Source organism: Mastigoproctus giganteus, chromosome 1, assembly GCF_048544385.1.
Source record: "Mastigoproctus giganteus isolate SK-2022 chromosome 1, ASM4854438v1, whole genome shotgun sequence".
In the NCBI taxonomy this organism is placed as follows: Eukaryota; Metazoa; Arthropoda; class Arachnida; order Uropygi; family Thelyphonidae; genus Mastigoproctus; species Mastigoproctus giganteus.
The window spans coordinates 157,208,023-157,231,409 of NC_143575.1; the positions used below are offsets into that span (position 1 = coordinate 157,208,023).

The 23,387-nt window shown below is 38.4% G+C and overlaps 1 protein-coding gene across 2 annotated transcripts in view; it reads right to left on the reverse strand.

Annotated features, from left to right (window-relative positions):
- Window positions 1-528: 528 nt before the first annotated feature.
- The window catches only part of LOC150091210 (ankyrin repeat and BTB/POZ domain-containing protein 1-like), a 309,182-nt gene continuing 286,323 nt past the window's right edge, over window positions 529-23,387 (reverse strand). For both annotated transcript variants that reach the window (XM_090382805.1, XM_090382813.1), the window contains 3 exons: window positions 17,718-17,882; window positions 11,812-12,012; window positions 529-735 (listed from right to left, as the gene is read on the reverse strand). In XM_090382805.1, the coding sequence (XP_090238931.1) occupies window positions 529-735; window positions 11,812-12,012; window positions 17,718-17,882 (573 nt within the window). The remainder of the gene's footprint in view (window positions 736-11,811; window positions 12,013-17,717; window positions 17,883-23,387) is intronic.

Genomic DNA, 23,387 nt, shown 5'->3' on the forward strand with positions numbered 1-23,387 from the left:
AGCAATAGTATCTTTTGACATGCATGATATTGTAAAGAAATTTCTTGGCTAAACAATAAAAATAATTAATGATGAACCCTGAAAGTGAATATCACACTGGAGGAATAGTAAAATTTAAAATAATGTGATTCCAAATTGACATTTAAATTCATAAGTTTTATTATTTTCGGTGTATCAAATACACCATCTGCTAGCTAGGCAGTTAAGATAATATGTCACACTATAAGTTATTTAAATTTGGGATAAAAACAGTCTTATGCACACATTCATGCTTATTTCATTAACATGTCAAATGATGCACTGTCTAAATGGCAAGTGTATCAGTTGGAAGATTAATGAAAATTTTTAGGAATTTTTTTTTTTTAAATAACAATAACTGATTGTAAGTTATATTAGCAATTACCATTAGGCACTATATGTAAAAATAAATACATTTACAGCTACCACAATGGCATTCTTTTCAGATGTATAACAGAGATCTCTTTAATAGTTTTCTTTATTTACATAATTGTACAATGTAATCAAGAGCTATGCATCAAAGCCTAATTTTTCAAGCAACATATCGATCAAAACCAACTTTTCATTAGCATCTTCCATGGCAGAAAAGGTCTGAACATTGCTAGTAATGTGATAACGGATGTCATCTATAATAGAAATGGAGTCTGTTTCCTGGCGTTGCTTCACTTGGGATGCATCCTCTTGGATAAGTTCGTGAAATTCAGACCTATCCACCACCTGCAATAAACACTGTACATGACACAGAAACCAAAAATCTCATAAGCTATGCTAAAAATAATATATATACACCCATATGTATATGGGCTGAAGAGAAATTAGGAGCAACCAAGTAATAACAGTTAACTTACAATAACTTCTTATGACAACGTTAGTAGAAAAATTAGCAGAAAATAAGTAATATCCACAAAGTTACAACCTCTTATTACGCAGTTACCAATAATGTTCATTCAGTATAATCATTCCTCATCTACCAAACCTTATCCCTACCCACTGGAAATTCCACCTGTAGATTTTTTTACAGATATTTATAAGAGATGAGGATGTACACAGGGTGTACATCCTCATCCTTGTATTCCCCCATGTGTGTAGTCTGAGCAAGAGGAAGGATCATATCAGCATTGGGCCTGCTCAATCTGTTCAAAGCCTTACAGTACCAGGGAGAAGGTAGCTACAATCTTATCAACCAGTCTTGAGTGAATGTACAAACAGAACTGAGGTGCAGTGGAATAATTCGGCAGTTTATGATTTTAATGAGTGTAAGAAACATAAAAAACAAGTGTAAGAACATTAAATATTGAGTGACAGAAGAACACTGAGAGCTGCACTTTTCGATAAGAACATTTTAATTTAAATAGCGTAGGTATTTTATTTTGTTTTTAGAATATTCATTTTTATTTTTTTATATTAACAAATACAGTGCATACCCGATACATAGTGATAAACTCATTGTTTCCGTTTGTTTCTTAAAAAACAAACTTAATAAATGGATTTCTTTAATTTTATTTCATGTAGTTTGAGAATTCCCCGCTCAAATTGGGATATCTGGCAACTCTGCTTGTATATCAACTTGATATATTAATGTGTTGGTCAGTTATGTTTGCATGATTTTTTGTGCTAGTGTAGTATTTATTCTGTAGGATCAATCAATTCCTCATATAATTGCAGTTGTTGCATTATATTGGGTTTCTATTGCTTTATTAAAAAATTTAATTACTTAATTATAAAAAAAATATTGATTGAAAGTACAAAAATTTTTAAATTTTTAAATATAAATATATTTTTTCTCAAGGCCATGAAAAGAATGCATGAATCTGGTGTGCAGAAAAGGAAAAAGTGAAAAAATGAGAGAAGCGGAATTAAAAAAACAACAAAACTCATTACATTTTATTTCAATAAAAAATCGAGACTCCTCGATTTTTAAGGGAAATAATGATACAACCACAGCAACTTTCTGACACTATTAATGATACTCCAGATACGACCAAACATCAAATATATAGTAAAGATTATTTAGCTTTATGGCCAAGACCCAACATGAATGACTTCCTTGAATTTTGCCTTTGTGAAAAACTGCAAAATGTAGGCAACATAAAAAATTCAAAAATAGATTTTAATGAAAGGGCAAAATAGTTACAAGAAAACTAAATGAATCACATTTCTATTTAACTAGAGCTAATGGTACTCAAGAAAAAAGAGCTCACATCTCATGATGGGCTTTTTCTAAAACTTTTGATTTAAATTTAGTAGTATAACATTATTTTGTGATTTTTTGATTAATTTGGTGTATTTATTCTTTACTCGGCCTTGTAAAAGTATCGGTAAGGGTTTCCACGTGTTCGTAACTACCGCTACCGTTAGTAACTTTCCCGCCATTGTGATACGATAGTTATATACCGTACTAGATAGCGTTAGTTGAACTTCGTTAGCAGTTAAATTGTACGTTTAAATAAATACATATAACGACTTAGATTACAAACGTAATATAATTAATAACATAACATAACTAATTAATAAATTAATAGAATCATGACTCAGACCAGAGCAGCAAAGCAAAAGGCTCAAGCTAATGGAAGTGCTGTGGCTCAGAGCAGAACTGAGGGGGCAGTTGTCCTCTGACTCACAGCCTTATAAAATGCACTGTTTGCTTGATGTTTGCAGAGCAATCGGGTACGGGACATGATACTGCCAAGGGGGATGTCTTTGTGTGTGCGCGATGCAAGGAGTGTATCGATATCAGGCAACAACTCGGCGTTCTTGTGGGCCTATATGAGAGCTTGAAGGACAGGGTGGATGCCCTCGAAGAAACTAAATTGAGGGGCCCATCAAGCTCTCAGCTGCCCACATCAACGCCAGAGCTTGCACTTGGGCATCGCGTGACACAGAGACAACCCCTAAGGCAGAATGCGCTGGTCCCGAAGGAACTAGTAGTTGTTGGTGACTCTATTGTCAGGGAAACGGGAAACATGCTTTGTAAAAAAGATAGGTGGAACAGGACCAGGGTATGTCTGCCAGGGGCAAAGGTTGATGACGTTGTAGAGCGAATATCATCTTTTAAGGGCACAAAAGGTGATATAGTTGTACACGTTGGCACTAATAACATTAAGACTAGGAGACCGGCAGAATTACTTAACAAGTACGGGTCACTGTTGAACAAAAGCCAAGAATTAGGGTTGAATTTGAAAGTGTCTGCAATTCTGCCCAGACACGATAGGAGGGATTATATGATGAGAGCCTTCTCGATCAATTTGGCCCTGGAAAGATTGTGCAAGGCTCAAGGGGTAGAATTTTTTTCAGCCTGTACTGTACTTGTTAACAGGAGAGATTGCTTCTACAGGGATGGGATACACTTAAATAGAAAGGGTGCAAGAATATTTGCTGATGCTATCGAGGCAGTGTTAGGTGGGTCGGAAAACTGCTAGCTTGGGGGGAGACAAAGACCAATAGATTGACAGTAGCCACTGGCAGAGGTGAAAGAGATTCTTGCACTGCTTCTATTAGAATGAGCAGAAGCCTGAAAAACAAGATGCATGGTATTTCAGAGACTGCTGGGAGCCATTGCGGTACAAGTAAACACATGGGTTGTGTTAGGGTAGCTAAGAATAGAAACGGGGGCAGGTATACTTGCGTGTACACCAATGCTAGGAGTTTAGTAAATAAATTTGATGAATTTGAGGTATTGCTCAAAACATCGAAGGCAGATATTGTTGGGATATCAGAGACGTGGTGTCACACAGATATAAGGGATGCAGAACTGCAATTTGGGGAGTACAACGTCTACAGAAAGGATAGACAGGATAGGAAGGGGGGAGGGGTTATGCTATTAGTTAAGAAACACATAAAAACCAAGGAAGTGAAGCCAGTCGACATCGCTGGACAGTGCAGTGTGGAGTCAGTTTGGTGTGACATAAACATTGGGAGATCAAAATTGAGAGTAGGAGTGTGCTATAGGCCTAATGACTCTGATGAGTATAATAAGGAACTGTACAGGGAAATAGAGTGGGCCAGTAAATCAGAGTGTCTTATAATGGGAGATTTTAATTTTCCAGATAATGACTGGAATTTGGGGGCTGGTTACTCACACACTAGCAGGGCTTTTGTGGATTTATTGGATGATTGTTTTCTACATCAGCATGTTCGGGAGGCAACTAGAGGGAGTAATACTCTTGATTTGATTATCAGCAGTGATTCTTCATGCATTAAGAATCTGCAGATAAATGAACCACTAGGTGGCAGTGATCACAGTGTGCTGAAGTGGAATTTACTCAAAGAGGTAACTACCATTAGGGGTAAAGGGAAGGGTTATTGCTTCCGTAAAGGCGACTACGATGGACTGAGACAGTATTTAAATTCTATACAGTGGGACCAACTGATGATGTTACCAACAGCAAATTCAAAATGGGAAGCATTCAAAGAACTTATCTTGGAAGCTACTAGGCTTTACATACCAACTAAGAAATATTGTTCAAGGTTTAGGCCTAAATGGATGTCAGATGAACTAATGAGGCATATGGCAGAGAAGAAAAATGCATGGGATACATACAAATTAACACATGACACAGAAGCCTATGATAGATACAAGTTGATCTGTAACCAAGTTTTACAAAGGAGGTTAGGCAGGCGAAGGCAGATTATGAGAAATCCTTGGCAAGGGATGCAAAGAAAAACAGCAAAGAGTTCTTTACTTATGTAAACTCTAGAAGGAAGGGGATGAATCAGATTGGTCCACTTGATATTGATGGGTCAAGTGTTGATGATCCTGCTAGGTAGCTAACAAACTAAATGAATATTTTGCATCGACATTCACACATGAGGAGTTATTCAGCGAGGGGAATGCCAGAGGTGTATTCAACTCTAGCAGTAAGCTACAGAATCTTGAAATAACTGGGAGTAAAGTGGAGGAGAAACTGTTGAAGATAAACACAAGAAAGGCACCCAGGGTGGATGGGATCTATCCAGTTATATTAAAGGAGGCAGCAAAGGAAGTAAGCAAACCCTTAGCCATAATTATGAGAGCTTCCTTGGACTCAGGGGAGGTACCCATAGACTGATAATGTGCAAATGTGACCCCAATTCACAAAGGAAGATCAAAGGCTGACACAGGTAATTATAGACCTGTGAGCTTAGCTTCTGTTCCAGGAAAATTAATGGAGACACTGGTTAAAGAAGCACTGCAGGATCATTTAGACAAGATTTCAGTTATAGCTCAGACACAGCATGGTTTTGTTAAGGGGAAGTCTTGCCTGACCAACTTGATTGGATACTATGATGCAGTCACAAAAGAACTGGATGCAGGAAATAACTTTGATATTATATACTTGGATCTTAGAAAGGCTTTTGATACTGTTGCCCATGGAAGACTACTACACAAATTGGAGCAGTGTGACATTGGAGGCAAATTGCTGCTATGGATAAAGGGGTGGTTGAGGGGGAGAAGACGGAGAGTGGTAATCAATGGACACTGCTCATCGTGGACTGATGTTATTAGTGGAGTCCCTCAGGGCTCAGTGTTGGGTCCATTATTGTTTTCTGTATTTATAAATGATATTGATGATGGTATATCGGGCTTAATGTCCAAGTTTGCAGACGATACAAAGGTTGGCAGGGTTGTCAAGGACACTACTGACACTATGCTGCTGCAACAGGATCTGGAAAGGTTGAGCAGATGGGCTGAGAGGTGGCAAATGAAGTTTAACATTGATAAATGTAAAGTACTACACATGGGAAACAGCAACCCCAGAGCAACGTATCAACTCTGTGGTACTACACTGACAGTGGTAGAGAATGAAAGGGACTTGGGGGTGGTTGTGCAGGCAGATATGAAGTTCTCTGAGCAGTGCAGACGGGCTGCAAGAGTAGCTCATGGAGTATTGTCAATGATACACAGGAATTTTTCCAGCAGGGATAAGGAGGTGATTATTCCATTGTATAAGGCGATGGTCAGGCCACACTAGAGTACTGTATACAGGTCTGGAGGCCTCATTTCAAGAAGGATGTAGAGCTGCTGGAACGAGTACAGAGAAGGGCAACAAGATTAGTGAATGGAACAAAGGGGTGCTCTTACGAAGAAAGGCTTAAGTTTTGCAAATTACAGTGTCTGGAGACTAGGCACCAGCGAGGTGATCTGATAGAGGTGTATAAAGCCTTGAATGGTTTAAGAATGCTCAATGCTGATGGGATTCTTCCTCTAGCTCAGAAAAATCACCTGAGAGGGCATAAATTCAAATTGAGGAAAGACAGATGTAGGATAGATGTGCGGAAATTTGCCTTTAGCCAGCGGGTGTTTGGTTGGTGGAACAGACTTCCATCCCTTGTGGTGGAGGTTGATAGCCTAAATAAGTTTAAGGCTCAGCTGGACAGGTATTTTGAACGAACAGAGGGGTGAAGTGGAAGTGGTTTTTTTTTTTTTTTTTTTTTTTGGCTGATGCTGCATAAGCTTGCTTTCTTGCATCAAATGCCTCTACTAATGGTAATGCTTGGCACACCCAGGGTCCTGAGCTGGATATCATCACTCTTCTCTTTCTTTTGGTGATTCCATCCTACTTCTCTCTCTCTCTCTCTCTCTCTCTCTCTCAAGGCACTCAATTTTTTTTTTGGCTGGTGCAGCATAAGCCTCAGGTTTCCTTGCACCATATGGCTAATAATAATGGTTAATAATTTCAGAAACAAAATCAGTATACAGCTTTATCTGCAAATTGTTTTCAACAAAATCAAATGTATCAGTTACTGGATTTAGTGATTAGAAAAATATCGGTGATATTTTTAGATGAGTCTAATGAACATAAGGAATGTAGGTGTGTATGTAAGGCGCTCGAAAAGTGAAAGTGTTGGAAGAATTGATTCTGAGATGAAAAAACATGAAAAACAAACAAACTATTGGAATGAGGTTTTAAAAAGGGTTGTTGCTACTGTGAAACTTTTAGCTACATTAGGATTGGGATTTCGAGGGCATGATAGTTCAAGTACAGGAAATTTTATGAGTTGCTTAGAGTACTTAGCAGAATTTGATATCTTTTTAAACCTCCATAGCCGGGTGGGCAGGAGCAGCAGTGCATAGCACACACACTTCTTGATTAGACCGGGGTTTGAGCCCGTGACCACCAAATACGGTGGGGATGCGGAAAGGTCAGGGAATGACCACCGCATAACACGGAGCAATATGGCCTTAGTTGCTAATGCTCCTAAAAACCAAATAACAAACAAAAATATATCTTTTTAAAAATTCATTTAGAAACTTATAGAAAATGTGGTAAAGGACAAGTAAATTATCTTTCAAATACTGCATGCAAAAAATTCATTGGTTTAATGGTCACAAATGTAAGAAATACAATTATTAATGATATCAAACAAGCTAATCTTTTCACTTATAGTTGACTCAACTCCCGATGTAAGCCATGCAGATCAGTTATCTTTTATCATAAGATACATAGTCATACAAAACCAAATACAGGAATGTTTCTTGTTTTTTCATACATATTTTTTGTAAAAATGATGCTAGTTATTTAGAAAATATTATAATATCAACCTTAACAGAGTATGGTTCTAGATATTTAAAACTGTTGCAGCCAATCTTATGACAATGCAGCACATATGTCTGGTATATACAACAGATTACAGGCAAAGATTAAGAGAGTAAAAATGCATTTTTTATTCCATGTGCAGCTCATGCCTTAATTTTTGTTGGAAATTCAGCTGCATAATCTTGTTCAGAAGCAAGTAATTTTTTCGATTTTATTCAAAATTTATTTGTATTTTTTTCTTCATCAACAAAGAGATGGGATCTTTTAATAAAGGAAAACTCAGAAAGAAATAAAACATTCAAAAAGAACTAGTGTTACCAGATGGTGGAGGGCAGATGCGATTCTAGTTGTTAAGATGAATTTTTTTGCCATAAAAGAAGCTTCATTTACATTCCTAATGTTTCAAATGAAAAACCTTTGACAAAATTAGAAGCAAAAAAGCTGTATGATTTCTTTGAAGATTTTGAAACAACTCTCTTTCATATGGCATTCAATTCTACGGTGATTAAATTCCACAAATAAAAATCTTCAAAATAAAGATTCAGATTTACAACATTCTGTAAATCATTTAAAATCATTGTCATATATATCAGACATTCGAGAGAATAATGAATTTTTTGATGCTACAGAAACCAAAGTTTATGCATTAACTGGCATAAATTATTAAATTCTTAGTAGAAATTAACGGACATGTTGAAGCATACCAAAACATTTTAAATTATTTTGCTATATTTACAAATTTAAATTTAAGGGAAACATCACCAATAGAATATGACAACTGTATTATCAATTTAATAAATACTTACTTAGATGACACTGATGCTAATGTTTTTAAAGAAGAATTAACACATTTTATACATTTTGCAAAAAAATGAAAATTTAAATTCGCCTTCTTTAATGCACGAAGCAATTCAAGGCAGAGTAGATTCAACTTTTCCTAATGTGGAAAAAATTTTAAAAATTACTTTGTCAATTCCTGTTTCGAACGCATCAGCAGAACAATCGTTCTCTGTGCTTAAAAGAGTTAGAAATTCACTTGGACAAGAAAAATTCAGTAATTTGGGAATAATATGTATTGAGAATGATATTACAAACAGGACTGATTATAATGAACTGATATACAATTTCTCAGCCTAAAAAGCATGAAAAGTCCAAATAAAGTAGTGTAAAAATACTTATTAATTGTGTATGTATTATTTCTGAATTATTCTTCGGGGTTAGATATTTTCCTTATGTCATACAATTTGTTTGTTTTGTTGTCACAATAAAATGAAATTGAAATAGTTTTTTTTTTTTTTTTTTTTTGTTGGTTATTGGAGCATCTGCTTCTGTGGCCATATTGCACCTCGCAAAGTTTTTTTTTTTTTTTTTTTTTTTTTTTGCATTTTCTACTCTGATCCGAACCCACAAACTTGGAGTTGCCAAGCAGGCACTTTATCCAACCAGCTAGCTCAGTTGGCATTGAAATGTTCTTTATTAGTTTTTTCTTTAGATGGGGCCCCCAATTTCCATTTTGCCTTGGGCCCCATTAAGGTATAATGCGCCACTGTCAAAGACCTTTTTATTATTTTTTCGAGTCAGTTTTCCTTTCTTTTCTTACATCTATATCAAGTGGGCATCTTACCATTTTGTGATCACTTCCACCATTTACCTAGTTCAGGATGGTAACATCATTCATAATATATCTTCTTTTAGTGTGGATGAAGTCAATTTCATTAGTTGTTAATCCATGTCCACTTTCTGTTTACCTTTTCTTGAAAAAAGTGTTCATTCCTGACTTTCCTCGAGATTCTGCAAATTCCACAAGTCTTTTACCTCTTCCATTTCATTTATTTTGCCAATTCTAAAATTTTCTTTAGTCTCTATTTATGTGCTGTTTTGTTTCTTTTCAACCTTAGCATTGAAGTACCCATAATGATGGTGTAGTGAGTTTTCTGTTCATCTAGAAGTCTCTCAATTTCAGTGTACATTTCTTCAACTTCTTCATCATCATGGCTCGCTATTGGTGCATATATTTCTAAGAGGCACAAACCTTTAGTTTATACCTCTTAGGAATCCTGACTAGTAGTCTTGACACCCTTTATGATGTACTTTTGAATTCCAAAATGCTGTTCTTAATATCTTTTTGGACCAGAAAGCCAACTCCACTGTCACTCTTTTCATTGTACACTACTTGATAAACTTGTAAGTGATTAATTTCTTCTTGTTTCATCCAAGCCAATGATATTCAAATTCACATTTTTTAAATTCTTTTTCCAGCTCTAATATCCTATCTTCACCAATGAGCAATCTTACATTGTAACAGGCCAAGTTCAGTGCATAGCAGCCTGGTCATACCCAGAGATTCTTTGCACCCTCTGCTTCCACTCTGATCCACTTGCTGCTGTAAGAGGGAGAGTGAAAGCCACTGGGGACTGAGGGCTTTTTTTGTTTTTTTTTTTTAGGGAGGCAAGGCCAACCAGACTTCTCCTAAAATCTTCTGAAACAGAGAGATATTGGATTCATCATGTTTTAGACTGAGTGTCTGATAACACACAAAATGATTGTGTTCTCCCCACTATTCCATTTTCTTTCTTTCTTTATTTTTTTTTTTTACTGGACTCTCCTTGCCTGTGGCCTTGGCTACCTCAGGGTTCACCCCATCAGTGCTTCAAACTCACTACTGCTCAGCCCACCTCCTTTTGGCACTGGAGGGTAAACTATAGGTTTTGGTATTAAAACATAAGCCCCTAGGCTGAGGCCAGGTGAATAAAACAACAAACATAACCCACACCAACCTACACAAATCTGGCCTTTACAGAGTAGGTAATCATCTTCATACTAGATGGAATGGGAGGGGAGGAACCCCGGAGCCACATTACAATTAACACTATACTTCCTCCAATCATGTCTGGGCAGAATTGCAAAATTTAACCCTAACTTGCAACTTTTTTTTAACATTGCCCTGCACTTGTTAAGTAAGTCTGCAGATCTCCTACTCTTAATGTCATTAGTTCCAGTGTGTGTGTGTGTGTGTGTGTGTGTGTGTGTGTGTGTGTACAACAATATCACCTTTTGTGCTATTAAAAGATGATATCTGCTCTACATCATCATCAACTTTTGTTCCTGGTAGACGTACCCTGGTCTATTCCACCTATCCTTTTTGCACAATATATTTCCCTGACAATAGAGCCACCGACAACAACTAGCTGATGTGGGACCAGCACAGTCTGCCTTGGGAGTTGAGTTTATGCTGTCATGTGCAAGATCTGTCTTTGATGTGGGCAACTGAGAGCTTAATGGGTTTCTTCTGCTCCTGTGCTTATCGTCAATGACACTCTGATGTCTAGGCAAGATCATATATCTGTTGGGGGATTACTCTGACTTCTAATCTCTCTAGGCATAAGCAAATTACAAACATTGCTTCCTCTGCATCTAAAAACTGGGTTTCCTCTTTCGTTCTTGGCATTACTTTTCTTCTAAACAACTGTACACTCTGCACAAATTGCAAATCCACCCTACCATAGAATATTGTTCCCACATCTGGGGTGGTCCCCCCAAAACCTCTCTCAGGCTTCTAAATTCCATTCAAAAGGAGGGGGGGGCAGTTGGTTAATTAATGACTCATCTCTAATAGAGTCTCTCCACTCTGTCTCATAGACATTCCATTTCTGCTGCATGCTTTTTTAAATATACTTCCATGGGCACTGCTCTTCTGAATTGGTTTCTATAATTCCTGCTCTCTTTTCCAAATCAGTCTGAACATACGCTACAACCAGTCAACATCCTTTTACTGTCCAACTTCAAACTCACAGAACCTACTTTTCTTCTTTCTCATTTATTCATTCAGCTTCCATTTTCTAGAACAACCTTCCTTCATACTTGTTTCCTGAAAAATTACAATCTACAGAAATACAAGTCTAATGTCAACAAGTATCTTCTTTCAACTTCTCAACCTTCACAGTACTAAGTACTATAGGTTTTAATACCTCTCATGTTTGGGGTTTTCACTAAAAATAAATAAATACATAAATAAATGAAGCAAGGAACTTTAAAATACAGTTACTTACATTTCATGATTACATGCATAATTTCCTAATAGCAATGTATGACATGCATTAATTAGTTATCATTAATTTGAAAGAAACATCTAGAAGTGTTGCTTGTATATAGTGATAAATTACAGTTCCACAGCATAATTAATCTAGTTCTCTATTAAATCTGCTTCTTTCAATTTCTAAAAGTTGACAGGTATATATTCCTACAGCTACCACAATTTATCAGTGTTTTTCCATACCTCATCCAGATGCTTTGCTAAATATTCAGCACACTGATCCTCTAACCTTGGTAACTCAAAGAGCCTAGCTGTTCGAACAACTGTTACTACATTAGCTGGATCCAAGTGTTGGCCAATGATGTTAGCACAGAGACGTTTCAGGCCTCCCAACAAATAAATATCTGCAGCACATAAAACATCGAAAACAATTGCTGGAGACAGCTGTAAGAACAAAACAGACCAGGTGGTTACAAACAAAATATACTGAAATCATTAAAATTATTTTAGTGTCAGGGGGGGGGGGAGGGTATTGGCTCATTAGCAACTGAAACTATAATACTCCAAAACTAGGTGATATAGAAGTTACACAGTTAAAATTTCAGCGACCCAAAGAATTAGGTTACTATGTAAAAATATATAACACTAAAGGTATAAAACATAACAATAAAGGTATAATATATAATAATAAAGTTATAACAATAAAAAGATAAATTTTAAAAACAAGTATAAAAGTAAAAGTAAACAAGTAAAAAACAAGTAAAAATTGATTTCAAACACCTAAAAACAGATGACACATGGTCATTATCAGATAAAATATGACTGAATGTATAAGACTCAGCCAGATGACTAAGAGAGATAAAACATGTTCATGTCTATAATGTGGATACTCGGATAAAATATGACGAATGGTTAAAAAAGTGCCACAATTAGCATTAGCATTAGTAGAAGCATTTGATGCAAGAAAGCAAGCTTATGCAGCATCAGCCAAAAAAATTAAAGTAAAATAAATAAATAAAAAATAACCACTTCCACTTCACCCCTCTGTTCGTTCGAAATACCTGTCCAGCCGAGCCTTAAACTTATTTAGGCTATCAATTCCACGACAAGGAATGGAAGTCTGTTCCACCTACCAACCAACCGCTGGCTAAAGGCAAATTTCCGCACATCTATCCTACATCTGTCTTTCCTCAATTTGAATTTATGCCCTCTCAGGTGATTATTCTGAGCTAGAGGAAGAATCCCATCAGCATTGAGCATGCTCAAACCATTCAAGGCTTTGTACACCTCTATCAGATCATCTCGCTGCTGCCTAGTCTCCAGACACTGTAATTCGCAAAACTTAAGCCTTTCTTCGTAAGAGCACCCCTTTGTTCCATTCACTAATCTTGTTGCCCTTCTCTGTACTCGTTCCAGCAGCTCTACATCCTTCTTGAAATGAGGTCTCCAAGCCTGTATCCAGTACTCTAGGTGTGGCCTGACCATTGCCTTATACAAGGGAATAATCTCCTCCTTATCCCTGCTGGAAAAATTCCTATATATTATTGACAATACACCATGAGCTACTCTTGCAGCCCGTCTGCACTGCTCAGAGAACTTCATATCTGCCTTCATATCTGCCACTGTCAGTGTAGTATCACAGAGTTGATACGTTGCTCTGGGGTTGCTGTTTCCCATGTGTAGTACTTTACATTTGTCAATGTTAAACTTCATTTGCCACCTCTCAGCCCACTTCAGAGAACTACATATCTGCCTGCACAACCACCCCCAAGTCCCTTTCATTCTCTACCACTGCCAGTGTAGTACCACAGAGTTGATACGGGGTTCCTCTGGGGTTGCTGTTTCCCATGTGTAGTACTTTACATTTGTCAATGTTAAACTTCATTTGCCACCTCTCAGCCCATCTGCTCAACCTTTCCAGATCCTGTTGCAGTAGCATAGTGTCAGTAGTGTCCTTGACAACCCTGCCAACCTTTGTATCGTCCGCAAACTTGGACATTAAGCTTGATATACCACAATCAATATCATTTATAAATACAGAAAACAATAATGGACCCAACACTGAGCCCTGAGGGACTCCACTAATAACATTAGTCCACGATGAGCAGTGTCCATTCATTACCACTCTCTGTCTTCTCCCCCTCAACCACCCCTTTATCCATAGCAGCAATTTGCCTCCAATGCCACACTGCTCCAATTTGTGCAGCAGTCTTCCATGTGCAACAGTATCAAAAGCCTTTCTAAAATCCAAGTATATAATATCAAAGTTATTCCCTGCATCCAGTTCTTTTGTGACTGCATCATAGTATCCAATCAAATTGGTCAGGCAAGACTTCCCCTTAACAAAACCATGCTGTGTCTGAGCTATAACTGAAGTCTTGTCTAGATGATCCTGCAGTGCTTCTTTAACCAGTGCCTCCATTAATTTTCCAGGAACAGAAGTTAAACTCACAGGTCTATAATTACTTGTGTCAGCCTTTGATCCTCCCTTGTGAATTGGGGTCACATTTGCACATCTCCAGTCCATGAGTACCTCCCCTGAGTCCAAGGAAGCGCTCGTAATTATGGCTAAGGGTTTGCTTACTTCCATTGCTGCCTCCTATAATATAACTGGATAGATCCCATCCACCCCAGGTGCCTTTCTTGTGTTTATCTTCAACAATTTCTCCTCCACTTTACTCTCAGTTATTATGAGATTCTCTAGCCTACTGCCAGAGTTGAATACACCTCTGGCATTCCCCTCGCTGAATAACTCCTCATGTGTGAATGTCGATGCAAAATATTCATTTAGTTTGTTAGCTACCTGAGCAGGGTCATCAACAGTTGACCCATTGATATCAAGTGGACCAATCTGATTCATCCCCTTCCTTCTAGAGTTTACATAAGTAAAGAACTCTTTGCTGTTTTTCTTCGCATCCCTTGCCAAGGATCTCTCGTAATCTGCCTTCGCCTGCCTAACCTCCTTTGTAACTTGGTTAAAGATCAACTTGTATCTATCATAGGCTTCTGTGTCACGTGTTAATTTGTATGTATCCCATGCATTTTTCTTCTCTGCCATATGCCTCATTAGTTCTTCTGACATCCATTTAGGCCTAAACCTTGAACAATATTTCTTAGTTGGTATGTAAAGCCTAGTAGCTTGCAAGATAAGTTCTTTGAATGCTTCCCATTTTGAATTTGCTGTTGGTAACATCATCAGTTGATCCCACTGTATAGAATTTAAATACTGTCTCAGTCCATCGTAGTCGCCTTTACGAAAGCAATACCCCTTCCCTTTACCCCTAATGGTAGTTGCCTCTTTGAGTAACTCCCATTTCAGAACACTGTGATCACTGCCACCTAGTGGTTCATTTATCTGCAGATTCTTAATGCATGAAGAATCACTACTGATAATCAAATCAAGAGTATTACTCCCTCTAGTTGCCTCCCGAACATGCTGATGTAGAAAACAATCATCCAATAAATCCACAAAAGCCTTGCTACTGTGTGAGTGATGAGCCCCCAAATTCCAGTCAATATCTGGGAAATTAAAATCCCCCATTATAAGACTCTCTGATTTACTGGCCCACTCTATTTCTCTGTACAGTTTCTTATTATACTCATGAGAATCATTAGGCCTATAGCACACTCCTACTCTCAATTTTGATCTCCCAATGCTTATGTCACACCAAACTGACTCGACACTGCACTGTCCAGTGATGTCGACTGGCTTCACTTCCTTGGATTTTATGTGTTTCTTAACTAATAGCATAACCCCTCCTCCCTTCCTATCCTGTCTATCCTTTCTGTAGACATTGTACTCCCCAAATTCCAGTTCTGCATTCCTTATATCTGTGTGACACCACGTCTCTGAAATCCCAACAATATCTGCCTTTGATGTTTTGAGCAATAACTCAAATTCATCAAATTTATTTACTAGACTCCTAGCATTGGTGTACACGCAAGTATACATGCACCTGCTCTTCCTCTTAGCCACCCTAACACAACCCATGTGTTTACTTGTACCCCCATGATTCCCAGCAGTCTCTGAAATATCCTGCATCTTATTTTCCAGGCTGCTGCTCATTCCAATAGAAGCAGTGCAAGAATCACTTTCTCCTCGCTCAGTGGCTACTGTTAATCTATTAGTCCTTGTATCCCCCCCCCAATCTAGCAGTTTTCCGACCCACCTAACACTGCCTCGATAGCATCAGCAAACATTCTTGCACCCTTTCTATTTAAGTGTATCCCATCCCTGTAAAAGCAGTCTCTCCTGTTAACAAGTACAGACCAGGCTGAAAAAAATTCTACCCCTTGAGCCCTGCACAATCTTTCCAGGGCCGAATTGATCGACAGGGCTCTCATCATATACTCCCTCCTATTGTGTCTGGGCAGAATTGCAGACACTTTCAAATTCAACCCTAATTCACGGCTTTTGTCATCAGTGACCTGTACTTGTTAAGTAATTCCGCCGGTCTCCTACTCTTAATATCATTAGTGCCAACTGTACAACTATATCACCTTTTGTGCCCTTAAAAGATGATATCCGCTCTACAACATCATCAACCTTTGCCCCTGGCAGACATACCCTGGTCCTGTTCCACCTATCCTTTTTACAAAGCATGTTTCCCGTTTCCCTGACAATAGAGTCACCAACAACTACTAGTTCCTTTGGGACCAGCGCATTCTGCCTTGGGGGGTTGCCGTGTGTTGCGCAATGACCAATTGCAAGCTCTGGCATTGGTGTGGGCAGCTGAGAGCTTGATAGGCCCCTCACTTGTAATCCTTCGAGAGCATCCACCCTGTCCTTCAAGCTCTCATATAGGCCCATAACAACGCTGAGTTGTCGCCTGATTTCCTTACCCTCCTTGCATCGTGCACATACAAAGACATCCCCCATGGCAGTATAATGTCCCATACCTGACTGCTCCGCAAACATCAAGCAAATAGTGCATCTTAAAATTCTGTGATTCAGAGGGCAACTGCCCCCCTCAGTTCTCCCCTGAGCCACAGCATTCCCATTAGCTTGAGCCTTTTGCTTTGCTGCTCTGGTTTGAGTCATGAAACATTTGACATTTTATGTATTCTCTACATTACTATCATGTAGATTTTAATTTCTGGATAGTAAGAATATTTGACATTCTAATTAGTATCTAGTCATGATACTAATGTAAAATCACATGCTTCTACTGTCCAGAAACAAAAATGAATTTATGAATAGAGCTGTTTAGCAGGCTTTTAAATGCGTATGTTATATTTGGTAGGTCTATAATTGAACTAAAATAACATATCCTGCATATTTTAAAATAACAAATTTCATAAAAAATGGAATTTTAAGCATATTTAAAAAATACTAAACTTGACTAAAAAATCAAAGAAATTAAACTTACTGGAAAACAAAAGACAAACCCAATTATGAGAAAACAGAAGACAAACCAAATTATCAGAAAACTTCCAACTAACTTAGAAGAGCTAGAAAACATGTACAAGGAGTTCAGCATGGGCAAAGCAACATCTCTAATATATACCATTCTGTGGTTGGTCAACCTGTCAGTGTAAGCAGACCTAAAGATGTAAAGGCCTAAAATAACTTATCCACAAGGACAAGTAAATCAAAGTTTGAACCCCTGCTGCCAGCCACACTGAACATCCCAAAGTGAACTACTCAGAATTGTGTATGAGGAACTGGCCTACAGAAAAAGTGTGCACACAATGGGCTTCCAAAATGCTGGCACCTTTGCACAAGGAAACATGCAGCATTTATCTCTACCATATTTTTATATAATCCCTGGAATAATTAGAGCACTTATTCAATTATTGGACCAAATGCCGATGCCATAGTCATAAAATTCATAGTGCTGCCTATAAATCCAGGCAGCACTATGAATGATCACAGAATATACAGCACTACAGTAAAAGAGGGGTAAAATCGTCACCAGAGAGGAAAATTTGTTGCACCACAACTCCTGAATCAAAGAATGATTTCAGTATACACAAATTTGGATACATAGTCTGAAATATTAATTATACTATGTTCACTTTATTTTTATGGAACATTTTTTCTGCATAAATACATGTGCTGAGCTGTGTTTATAGAAATTTCAGCAAGACAATGAAAATTTTTATAGGTAAAAAAAAAAGATATATATATATAGTGTAGCTACACCTACCTCTGTTGTATTACGGTAAATGTAATGGATAACACATACAAACACCTCCACAGATATATCATGGAGAGTAAAAACAGGAATATCTTTTTCTCCTACTGATTTGGTCTCACAGAAATGGTCAGCTAACAGAGCTTTAAAGAAATCACTTCTCCCACAAAAGAAGATCTGCAAGCATAATTTAAAACTAATCATATTAGCAAATGCATTTATTTTAAAAATATTTTTTCTGTAGCAAAAAACGATGTATACTAAATGCATTCTCACAAAACATAAATTAAAATCCACATTTTCCATTATATTTACAATTATTTAGAGAGGCTATGCCAAAGGAAGGCAAAGCAGCCTGATTTAAAAAGAATGGTCATATTTTTAGATATATAAAATTAAATCATTTATTATTATCAACAATTAACAATATCATTTGCTATAGTCACTAATCAGTGCATAACTTTGAAGTTCTAGTGATATAATATTACCAACTTGTTGTAGAGCATTAAACTTGACACTCTCCATAACTGTATTTTGGGTGCTTGCAACTGTATTTTGTTTAGCTTGTTTATAAATTTTGTTTAAAAGAATGTATAAAAAAATTGCAATTATGTTTATGTTTACAGTTATAAATAAATAAATAAATAAATCTTTATTGTGAAGTAGAGTTACAGCACAATATCCCATCATGGCGACAAGCGCCAGGGGTTCACATATAAATAAGATAAGTACGGCGTACAAATACAAATGGCTACAAAATACAGCGAACACATGCAAAAAGGCTACAAAATACCGATCAAAAATGCAAAAGAAATACAAATACAGCATAAAAACACAGAGCTAGACAAAAATACAGAAGTAAATACAACTTTACAATACATCAGGGTTCAAGGGCTTTGATAAAGTTGTGTCTGTCCTTCTTCTTACTTATTATGCTGTCGATGTTGGCGTCCACACGGTTGAGGGCGGGGAGCATCTGCTTGGGGAGAAATCTCTCAGTGAATGCAAGCCTGTTGTGGTGGTGAGCCACGAGTGCTGGTACCGACCTCAGGCTTGGCTGTGGAATCCTCCAAGAGCAAGCGTTCCAAATATTTGGAGATGATATCTGGCTTGCGATGAGTTTGGCTGTGAAGACCAGCCTCTTTTCCACGATCAGGAACTTCAACCTTGGGATGTCGAGTGCTTGTGCCATCATGGTGGTTATGGTAGAGGGAGGTAGACGAAGCTTGTTATTGGCCCATTTTAGTAACCAGTATTCAGCGGTGTACACCCGCTTTAGGTGCAGCAGAGGCCCATATTTCTGCACCATAGAGAATGGCGGGGTAGACGGTGGAGGTGATGAACCTTTTAACAGTGACAGGATGTCGGACGTGTAGCAGCTGCTGCTTTGAGATCCACCGTAGACGAGAGAATTTGGTACTGATTTTGTTGATCTGGTTGAGAAAGGACAACTTTTGGTCAAACAAAATGCCAAGTTCTGTGTGCGAGGGTACATTTGGTATTCGTACCCCTGCGAGTGAAACATTGAGTACTGTCGGCATGGATTTAAGGGAGAATATAACCTGGGCAGACTTCACTGGGTTGATTTTTAGATTGAAGTTTGCCAGGTACAAGTCTAGATCCTTAAGTTGGGAACTGATCTTGTTGCTGAGCTGAACGGGATTGTCGCCAGTGTTAATTTGAGTCAGCAGTTTAAGGTCATCGGCATAGCATAGGGGACCATTCGTTGAGGCAATAATGGGCACGATGATAGCTGTGAACAGGACACCGGATAGGACACCCCCCTGCAGTACTCCAGCAGTAATGTCGCAGGATAAGGTGTGTTGTTGGCGATGGAGAATAAGTACCCTGTGACAGAGAAGAGATTCCAAAAAGCACAGCATATCACCTCGAATGTGAAATTTCTCCTTAAGTAGGAGGAGCAAAGCCGGGATTGACACGGCATCAAAGGCTGCGCTTATGTCTAGATACGTGGTTGCTAGCTCAGCTCTTTATTCGAATGCTGAGAGAATGCGTTCAGTGGTGGCTGCCAAGTTAGTGATTGATGATTTTCCTGCGATGGCATAGTGGATTTCAGGTGGTTTCGTCTGGAGGATTTGTTGAGTGATTGTGGGTAGCAAAGCCTTTTCAAGAGTTTTTAACAGACAAGAGGCAACTGATATGGGTCTGAACTGGCTGACGTTTGTGGCAAATTGGTTTTTACGGATGGGGTACACTCTGTACTTATTCCACTGGGGTGGGAAATAATGCTCCGCGAGGCATCTGTTGTAGATCGAGAGAAGAGGGTCTATGATGAATGTGCTTAAGCATTTGATCATAAATTGCGGAATTCCATCCTCCCCAACAGTGGCTGTTGTGGGAAGGGAATTGATGGCACGTATGAGCTCCTGTTTCGTGATCTGGATAGTCCCTAGGACATCTGAAGGGTTTTCATAGTCGGGCTGGACAACTGTAGATGGGACTGTGGTTATATTTGAAAACCTGGCGATGTATTTGAGCCATTCGTGAGGATCAAGCATGTGATTGAATCCACCATGTGGGGGCAGCATAGAATGGCTTTCCTTTCCTCAGAGTGCGGTTAAGATTTACTTGGATTGGAGCAGCTTTCTTTCGATTAAAGTGGGCTCTGGCGCGGGAAAAGGCAATTCTGTCTTGACTGCCATTCGTTTGCTTCCATTTCTTATGTAAAACTTGTTTCATTTTGAAGCTGTTGTTGAGGTCAGCAGTCCACCACAATCTGGAACTGGGAGTTACTGTTACTCGTTTGGTGGCAGCATAGTCGGTGACGGATTTAATCCAGTTAGACAAGAGTGTCACTGCGAGGCTGAGGTCACATTCAATGAGGACATCCCAAGGAATGCAGGATGCTGCTTCTACACAGAGTTGGGGATTAAGGTATTTAGGTGCTGAAACGTATTTGACTATTTTGTTGTCAGGGATGTTGAAGTTTGGCACCTGCAATGACCATGTCAAAACTATGGGCTGGTGATCGGACAGGAAGAATGCGATGGGATCATCCTCAGCTGTGCATGGTGTTGAAGCAAAAGTGAGATCCAGTAGGTTCAATCCCCTGGTGGGGTTCTCATTGACCCATGTCATATTGGTAGATTATGATTGCAAATAAATACCTCTAGAGGTATCGAGAAGGGCCTATGAGTTTTTCAGAGAGCTCCTTAACTGGGTCATTCAAAAATATTTCATCATCTCAAAATTTTTTAAATTTGTAGGGACATTCTATTTTTCATTTTTTAGTGACATTCTATATATAATATTGTATTTAAAATTATTGAACCCAAACAACTGCATATATTTCCTGTTACACTGGAAATATGGGAGGAAAAACGTATAACTTGGTTGACATGTAGACTGGTTATATAAAGTCACAATACATTATAAAAGATGTTAGAAATTCCTGCCATTTTGCACTAAACATGCACAAACCTGATAACATAGTTTTGGGATGTGGAGAGGCATGCCCAGGGGAAATCCCACTCTTTAAGATATCCCAAAATATGTAGGGGGGCAATCAGGAGAGGTGAGGTCTGGTGATCTTGGAAGCCAAAGTCCCTCAAAGATCATGCAATCTTCAAGTCCAGATTTCACTGACTGCAGTGGCACACCACATAAGTACATACAGTTGCACCCTCATATTGAAAATACTCTTCTCACTGTTTCACATTCTCCATGTTGTCTATGAACCTTTCCTACATTTTAGATATTGACAGGTATCGAGAATTTCTATAAAGAAAATAGAACAACAACCCCATGTTTTGTCTGTTCATATATCAGCTTAAGTGGAAACCCATGTTTTTTCTGTGAAAGAACATGGGTTACACTTCGGATCAAAGATTTTAATTTCTGCTGTGGCTTCCAGCATAATAACCTTTCTGCTGTTGAATCCATTACAGTAGACACTTATGTTTTTTTTTTTTTGTCTGTTTCTTTTAGTTTGTAAATGCTCCAAGTACTGTATGGATGAAACTTGAATTATTTAGTCAATTTTCAGCAGTAATGGAAGTTACTGAAGTTAGGGAAGTAAGCAAACCCTTAGCCATAATTATGAGAGCTTCCTTGGACTCAGGGAAGGTACCCATAGACTGGAGATGTGCAAATGTGACCCCAATTCACAAAGGAGGATCAAAGGCTGACACAAGTAATTATAGAACTGTGAGTTTAACTTCTGTTCCAGGAAAATTAATGGAGGCATTGGTTAAAGAAGCACTGCAGGATCATCTAGACAAGACTTCGGTTATAGCTCGGACACAGCATGGCTTTGTTAAGGGAAAGTCTTGCCTGACCAATTTGATTGGATACTATGATGCAGTCACAAAAGAACTGGATGCAGGGAATAACTATTATATTATATATTTGGATCTTAGAAAGGCTTTTGATACTGTTGCATATGGAAGACTGCTGCAAAAAATTGTAGCAGTGTGGCATTGGAAGCAAATTGCTGCTATGGATAAAGGGAGAGTTGAGGGTGAGAAGACAGAGTGGTAATCAATGGACACTGCTCATCGTGGACTAATGTTATTAGTGGAGTCCCTCAGGGTTCAGTGTTGGGTCCATTGTTGTTTTCTGTATTTAGAAATGATATTGATGATGGTATATCACACTTAATGTCCAAGGTTGCAGACGATACAAAGGTTGGCAGGGTTTTTAAGGACACTACTGATGCTATGCTGCTGCAACAGGATCTGGAAGGTTGAGCAGATGGGCTGAGAGGTGGCAAATGAAGTTTAACATTGAAAAATGTAAATTACTACATATGGGAAACAGCAACCCCAGAGCAATGTATCAACTCTGTGGTACTGCACTGACAGTGGTAGAGAATGAAAAGGACCTGAGGGTAATCGTGCAGGCAGATATGAAGTTCTCTGAGCAGTGCAGACGGGCTGCAAGAGTAGCTCATGGTGTCTTGTCAATGATATATATAGGAATTTTTCTAGCAGGGATAAGGAGGTGATTATTCCCTTGTAAAAGGCAATGGCCAGGCCACACCTTGAGTACAGTATACAGGTCTGGAGGCCTCATTTCAAGAAAGATGCAGAGCTGCTGGAATGAGTACAGAGAAGGGCAACAAGATTAGTGAATGGAACATTCACTAATTGCTCTTATGAAGAAACGTTTAAGTTTTGCAAATTACAGTGTCTGGAGACTAGGCACCGGCGAGGTGATCTGATAAAGGTGTATAAAGCCTTGAATGGTTTGAGCATGCTCAATGCCGATGGGATTCTTCCTCTTGCTCAGAATAATCACCTGAGAGGGCATAAATTCAGATTGAGGAAAGACAGATGTAGGATAGATGTGTGGAAATTTGCCTTTAGCCAGCGGGTAGTTGGTTGGTGGAACAGACTTCCATCCATTGTTGTGGAAATTGATAGCCTAAATAAATTTAAGGCTCAACTGGACAGGTATTTAGAACGTATAGAGGGGTGAAATGGAAGTGTTTTTTTTTTTTTTTTTTTTTGGCTGATGCTGCATAAGCTTGCTTTCTTGCATCATATGCCTCTACTAATGCTAATGCTAAATGCCCATTTCACCCGAAAATCTTCTATGTTATTGTCATTCCAGTCTGTAATAGCAGCATCCTACATTTTAGGCCAGATGTACATCATTTTTGATTGCACAGCTAGTCTCACAAATTAATGTATATATAGTAGACTTAATTGTTAACCAGTA